The 6,987-nt window shown below is 48.8% G+C and overlaps 1 protein-coding gene across 1 annotated transcript in view; it reads left to right on the top strand.

Moving 5' to 3' along the window:
* CRYBG2 (crystallin beta-gamma domain containing 2) overlaps nt 1–6,786 on the top strand; it is a 24,926-nt gene extending 18,140 nt beyond the window's left edge. Inside the window, exons 15-19 of the mRNA XM_003799794.3 lie at nt 2,044–2,183; nt 2,525–2,648; nt 5,018–5,176; nt 6,333–6,492; nt 6,600–6,786. Coding sequence (XP_003799842.3) covers nt 2,044–2,183; nt 2,525–2,648; nt 5,018–5,176; nt 6,333–6,492; nt 6,600–6,688 — 672 coding nt within the window. The 3' untranslated portion in view covers nt 6,689–6,786. The remainder of the gene's footprint in view (nt 1–2,043; nt 2,184–2,524; nt 2,649–5,017; nt 5,177–6,332; nt 6,493–6,599) is intronic.
* Nucleotides 6,787–6,987: the final 201 nt, after the last annotated feature.

Genomic DNA, 6,987 nt, shown 5'->3' with positions numbered 1-6,987 from the left:
GCTTTTTTTTTTTTTTGAGATGGACTCACCCTCCATAAGAATGCTATGGTTTCATAGCTCACAGCAATCTCAAACTCTTGAGCTCAAGTAATTCCCTTGTCTCAGCCTCCCGAGCAGCTAGGACTACAGGCACCAGCCACAATGCCTGGTTATTTTTACAGATGGGTTCTCACTCTTGCTTAGGCTGGTCTCAAACTCCTGAGCTTAAGCAATCCATCTGCCTTGGCCTCCTAGAGTGCTAGGATTATAGGTGTGAGCCATTGTACTGGGTGAATTTAGTCTTTATCTGAACTGCCCCAGGTCTCCTTGACTTTGGGCTTCAAGACCAGTTCAATTTACTAGCTACTCATTGTGTACCTGCTAAAATAGGACCTGAGGACACAACAAAATTGGGCACAGTTCTGCCTTCAGGGAACCTATAACATTACATGTAGCCTCAGCATCTGTAGTTCAGTGGCTAGGATGCCAGCCACATACACTGGAGCTGGTGGCTTTGTATCCATCCCAGGCCTGCCAAAGTACAATGACAAACAACTACAACCAAAAAATAGCTGGACGTTGTGGCAGGTGCCTGTAGTCGCAGCTACTTGGGAGGCTGAGGCAAGAGAATCACTTAAGGCCAAGAGTTTGAGGTTGCTGTGAGCTGTGACACCATGGCACTGTACCCAGGGTGACAGCTTGAGACTCTGTCTCAAAAAAAAAAAAGATTACATACAGAGTGGTGTATCCAGATACAAAAGTAGGGCAGGGATGTTAGTTAACACTCGGGGGTGTTAATCCCTCTCATGCCTGGAGCACAGTGCTGCCCAGGTGATGTTCCATGCAGGAAGGAGTATCAGGACCAACTAGACAGATGGCTCTGCTGTAGACAGAGAGAAGGGGAAGGGAGATATCACCAGAATAGTGATATCCTGAACCTGGGAAAAGATGGACGGAAGTGATGTGGGCCATTAAAGATCTAGCATCTGTAGGACGTGGTGACTAACTGTGTGGGCAGCACCCAGTCAGAACAACTGACACTTACGGAGCGCGTGGCATGTGCCAGGTGGCATTTAAAAGGCTTCCCATGAAGGCTGGGGGCAGTGGCTAATGCCTGGAATCCTAACACTCTGGGAGGCCGAGGCAGGTAGATTGTCTGAGCTCACGGGTTCTAAACCAGCATAAGCCAGAGCGAAACCCCATCTCTAAAAATAGCCAGGCATTGTGGCAAGTGCCTGTAGTCCTGACTACTTGGGAGGCTGAGCCAAGAGGATCACTTGAGCCTAGGAGTTTGAAGTTGCTATGAGCTATGATACCATAGCACTTTGCTGAGGGTGACAAAGTGAGACTCTGTCTCAGAAAAAAAAAAAAAGGCTTCTCATGAACTAAGGCCTTTAATCTTCACCACAACGCTAAGTTTCCATCATTGTCTCCCTTTTCCAGAGGTAGAAAGTGAGTCACAGAGTGGCCTGGTGACACAGTTGGTGATAGACAGAGCAAGGCCTGTCCCTAGACAGGTGGCTCTGGAGTCCAAGCCGCTTACAGCTACATGGCTGGATTCTGAAGACAGACTTGGTTCTGAAGACCAGCTTTAGGCCCCGAAAAAGCAGTTTACTCCCTCTAGCCTGAAATGGGGATAATAATAGGATCTACCTTATAGTTGAAGAGTTATAATGAGATCAGCTAAAGCATTTAGCACAGAATCTGGCATGTAGTAAGCCCTGAGTAAATGAGAACTGTGAGAACTGCTATCATTGCCAGCATTACTGTTACAGTGATGATAAGAAGGAGAGGACGGAGAGTGAGCCCCTGGTTTCCAGGTTTTCAGCCTGGCTGCTGGTTCTTAGAAGTGCCATTAATGGAAAGGCCTAATCTGGCACAGGCTGCATCTGAGGATACGGAACACTCAGCTAGCAGTGTCCAGGAGTCAGTGGCCCCGTGGGACAGAGCTGAGGAGGGAGGAAGGCCTAAAGTATATATCTGGGAGCCAAGTGTTTAGGGCTATGGGCCATCAGGGCTCAGGCTCTTATGGCCTCACCCTCCTCCATCCCCCAATCTCTCCAGTACTTCTCAGAGCCCTCCATCTTCCTGTTTGGACTCCAGTGCTTTGAGGGGAAGGAGATCGAGCTCAGCGGGGAGGTGCGGAGCCTGCAAGCGGAGGGCTTCAACAACCACGTGCTGTCTGTGCAGATCAAGGGAGGCGTGTGAGTGTGCAGCAGAGAGGCTGGGGCTGTGGGGCAGCTGGCGGGTTGAATAGAGTGAGTGGGACTGAAATCTCTGGGCCTCTGGCCTCTCACCCCCCACCCTGCCCCCTCCTCTCAGAGCCAGGAAGGAGGGCAATGCAGACTGAGAAGGCCGCTCAGGACTTACTTTGCTCTTCAGTCCCCTAACTCACCTCCCAGCCTCCTTCTCCTGCCTCAGGATCCTGACCCCAGTAACAGAAGAGGAGGTGGAGAATGTTCTGACATCCCTTCCTTCTCTGTCTGTCTGTCTGTCTGTCTGTGTCTGTGTTCCTCTCTGTGTCTCTGGTACCTGCTGGGCCCAGATGGGTGCTGTGTGAGCACAGTGACTTCCGGGGCCGCCAGTGGCTGGTAGGCAGCTGTGAGATCACAAACTGGCTGACCTACAGCGGCACACAGAGAATCGGCTCCCTCTACCCCATCAAGCAGGTGGGTAGCCTGTCTGGGCTCAAGCATGTCTAGGGTCCAGTGTGTTGGGGTGGGCATGTCTAGCTGTGTGTCTGTGTGTTTCCCAAACACATCATTTGTGTATATTTGTCACAATTTTTGCCACATGATCATTCCTCTTGAACCTTTATTTACCTAATATTTTTGTTTAATCAACTCACTTTTTTTTGGAGACAGAGTCTCACTCTGTCACCCTGGGTAGAGTGCAACCTCAAACTCTTGGGCTTGAACAATATCCTCTTACCTCAGCCTCTGAAGTAGTTGGGATTACAGGCATGCACTATCACGCCCAGCTAGTTTTCTGTTTTTAGTAGAGATGGGGTCTTGCACTTGCTCAGGCAATCCACCCGCCTCAGCCTCCCAGAGTGCTAGGATTACAGGCGTGAGCCACCGTGCCCAGCTATTTTTATTCTTTTTGAGACAGAGTCTGACTCTGTCGCTCTGGGGTTGAGTGCTGTGGCATCATCATAGCTCATAGCAACCTCAAACTCTTGGGCTCGAATGATCCTCATGCCTCAGCTTCTCTAGTAGCTGGAACTACAGGTGCCTGACACAATGCCCAGCTAATTTTTCTATTTTTAGTAGAGACAGGGCTCTTATTCAGGCTGGTCTCAAACTCCTGAACTAAAGTGATCCTCTTGCCTCTGCCTTCTAGAGTACTAGGATTAAAGACATGAGCCACTGTGCCTGGCCATTATTAAATTTTCATAAAATAAGTTTATCCTTCTAGGACTAAAAATGATATCATGTACCACCCACTGGTAGTAAGCACACCTCACTTGGAGAAACGCTGTGTCTGCACATGCATTTCTGTGTATCTGTGGCTGCAGGTATGGGCTTGGTTCTCTTTTATGCACATAGTATGGGCTCTGTGTGTATCTTTGCAGGTATGTGCCCATCTAAGGGTGTTTTCTTTTTATTTTCTTGAGACAGAGTGTCACTCAGTTTCCCTGGGGTTGAGTTCTGTGGCATCATAGCTCACAGCAACCTTGAACTCCTGGGCTCAAGCAATTCTCTTGCCTCAGCCTCCCAAGTAGCTGGGACTACAGGCACCTGCCACATTGCCTGGCTATTTTTTTTTAGAGATGGGATCTCACTCTTGCTTCGGCTGGTCTCAAACTTCTCAGCTCAGGCAATCTACTCACCTCAGCCTCCCAGAGTGCTAGGATTACAGGTGTGAGCCACTGTGCCTGGCCTATCTGGATATCTCTGTGCCCAGGATATTACAGTAGAACCTCTGTAAGTTGACCACCCAAGTGACTGTAACAAATTGGTCAACATAAGGAACAAGGCCTAATATACTGATATGTACGGGTGGTGTGTGTCTGGTGTATAAAAATTAGATCAACTTAAGGCGGTGGTCAATGTAGGGTGGTAGTCAACTATGGAGGTTCTACTGTAATTTGTGTCCATGTGTCTGTATGCTCTGGTGATACCCTGTGTGTATGTGTCTGTCTGTCTATCTGTAAGAGTGTATTTACGGCTATGCGTGCTTGCACCTGTGACGCTAGTGAGAGTGTTTGTGTCTTTGTATGAGGACATTTGTGTTGTCCCTATATCCACACTCTTATAACATCATTGTTAAAAGAAATCTTGGAGATTGTCTCCACTCCTCACATTTTACAGATGGGGAAATAAAGGCCCAGAGAAGTGGACAAGGATTTACTCTACAGTCTTGGGCAAGTACTATACTTCCCTGGACCTCCATTTCTTCATCTTTAAAATGGGGATAATATGCATCATGGGTTTGTTGTGACAACTGAAGATAAATTATATATGTATAGCCCATAGAACAGTCCTTATGTGGGTAAGAGCTCAACGAACATTAGCTGTGATTATTATTACTAGTGTTACTGCTGCCACTATCTAAGACCCCCAGCTGACTCTGACCAAGGGCCAAGTCTGGTGTCTAACAGCCCAGTGTCCACCCAGTTGGGGCCCTCTTTAGCACAAGTGTGTGCATGTCTGTATTCCCACACACATCTATCCTTGCAGCAAACAGAAGTGCCTGGCACAGAGGTTAGGATGTGTGTGTTTATGTGCCTGCATGTATCCAGTGTTTGTTCTTTCGGTGAACTTCTGTGCCACCATGTGGCCCACGGGTGTATCTGTCAGTTTGTCCCTCTGCACACATCTGTGGGTATCTGTGTATCTGTGTGTGTGTGTAATGCATATGCTTTCCTCATATGTATGTAAAGAAGGGGTGACTTAGACACAGGGTCAAGGAAAGTCTGGAGACAGGATGGAGGGCTTGGGACCTTGATACTACAGAGTCCAGAGTCTAAGGTATTAGAGGCCCAGGTTGGGGCATACTCCCTGGGGCCCCTGATTCAGCCTCTCCCCACCACCAGCGCCGGGTTTATTTCCGCCTCTGGAATGCAGCACTGGGGGGATTCCTGGCAGTTCCAGACCACGTGGAAGACATGAAGGCAGGCCGTGTAGTGGTCTCCAATCCCCGAGCTGGAGGCAGCTGCATTTGGTACTATGAAGATGGGCTGCTGAAGAACCAGGTACTGATTGAGTGGCTAGGACAGAGACACCCAAACCCACCTTGGGCAGTCCTAGCCCAGTCAGGAACAGGACCCCGGGGAGGTGGAGAATACAGGCTGTGTGCCCCTGGGCAAGTCATACTCAGTGTGTAAAACAAGAGCATTGAACCAGATGCTTCTAAGGGAGCCCCCAGCTCTGATGTCCTGTGACAGAACTTGAATCCTGTTATTAATGACGGTTTCACTCTACAGACATTTCCTGAACTCCTACTATGCGCCAGACACTGTTATAGGTGCTGGGGATACAGCAGTGAGAAATGACTCCTGCCTTCCTGAAGTTTACATCCTAGTGGAGAGAGACAGAAACAACTTATATGAGTAAAATATCTTAGTATCTTAGATGAGGAAAGTGCAATAGAGGAAAAAGAAATCAAGAAAGGAGAATAGAAAACATCAAATAGCTCTAATAAGGGGAGCCCTTGCAGAGAAGGTGACATTTGAGGCAGGCAGCTGTGCAGATGTCTGAGGGAAGAGCATTCTAGGCAGAGGGAACAGCAAGTGCAAAGCCTTGAGGTGGGAATGTGTCTGACATTTTCTAGGACCAGCAAGGCTACCGCAGTGGCTAGAGGGAAGTGTCTGAAGGGGAAGTAGCAGGAGATGAGGTCAGAAAGGCTATGGGTAGTGGAGGTCTTTGTAGACCATTGAGAAGTTTTGTCTTTTCCTTGGAATGAGAGGTGCGGGGTACCCTTCACACAAACACCTCTGATAATCCTTAGGGTGGAGCACTATAGGATAGGTCCTATTATACTTTCCATTTTATAGGTGAGAAAACCCAAGCACAGAGAGGTTAAATATTTTACTGAAAGTTACACAGCCAGTAAATGTGTGGAGGTTTGTCTGACACTAAAGCCTATGCTTAGGAAGTCAATCATGGAAGGCTTCCTGGAGGTGTTAATATTTTTCCAGCTCTTTTATGGTTTCTCACATTGAACCCTTCCCAAACCCTGCATTTAGAAATTACCATCCCCAAGAAAACTGAGGCCCAGAAAGGTTAAGAGATTTGCTCAGGGTTACAGTCGATAAGAGCCAGGATTCAAAGCCAGATGTGTCAGGGGTGTCTTGGGTATGGTGAGTGCCTGTGGGGAAGAACAGCGCCTGATGACCTTCTGGGCCTCAGGTGGCCCCTACCATGAGCCTGCAGGTGATTGGACCTCCCAGCCCAGGTTCCAAGGTTGTGCTGTGGGCTGAGAGCCGCCTGCCACGCCAGACATGGAGCATCAATGAATCAGGCCACATCTGCAGCCAGATGTTCGAAGGCCAGATCCTGGATGTGAAAGGTAATGTGGGGTGTGCATAGCAGAGGGCCCTTGGGGTGGAGGCTGAGGGCTGTGGATTCCCCAGCTTCCTTTGACAGTCTTCCCATCTCTTAATCCCATTCCTCTAGGTGGCCGGGGCTATGACCGGGATCATGTGGTGCTATGGGAGCTGGCCAAGGAGAGGGTGTCCCAAAACTGGACCATGCACGTGCTTTGAATACTACCCCAGCCCTGGAGATGTTTTCCAGGATGAATGTTTTTATAGGGTTTTTGTTGTAACATAAGATATTTTCTAATATGTTGCCAGTTGTCCTTATCTTTGTGCACATTGATATTTGGGGGTAGGGTGGAAATTTGTCTACCTGCCTTCTTTCCCCTACCCTTCCCCCTGCTTTTTCCCTTGGGCAACAGCTTTGGAGCACAGATGTAAGGCCTCCCTCTGCCAGCAGAGGGAGCCCTGGGACCAGATTACTGCCCTGGGAGCGAGTCCTGGGCAGTCGTCACCCAGAAAGGGTG

This window comes from Otolemur garnettii, unplaced genomic scaffold (assembly GCF_000181295.1).
Source record: "Otolemur garnettii isolate 467f Iridium unplaced genomic scaffold, OtoGar3 scaffold00156, whole genome shotgun sequence".
Lineage (NCBI taxonomy): Eukaryota > Metazoa > Chordata > Mammalia > Primates > Galagidae > Otolemur > Otolemur garnettii.
The sequence above is the reverse complement of the archived record's forward strand: the minus strand, read 5'-3'. Positions and strand labels throughout refer to the sequence as shown.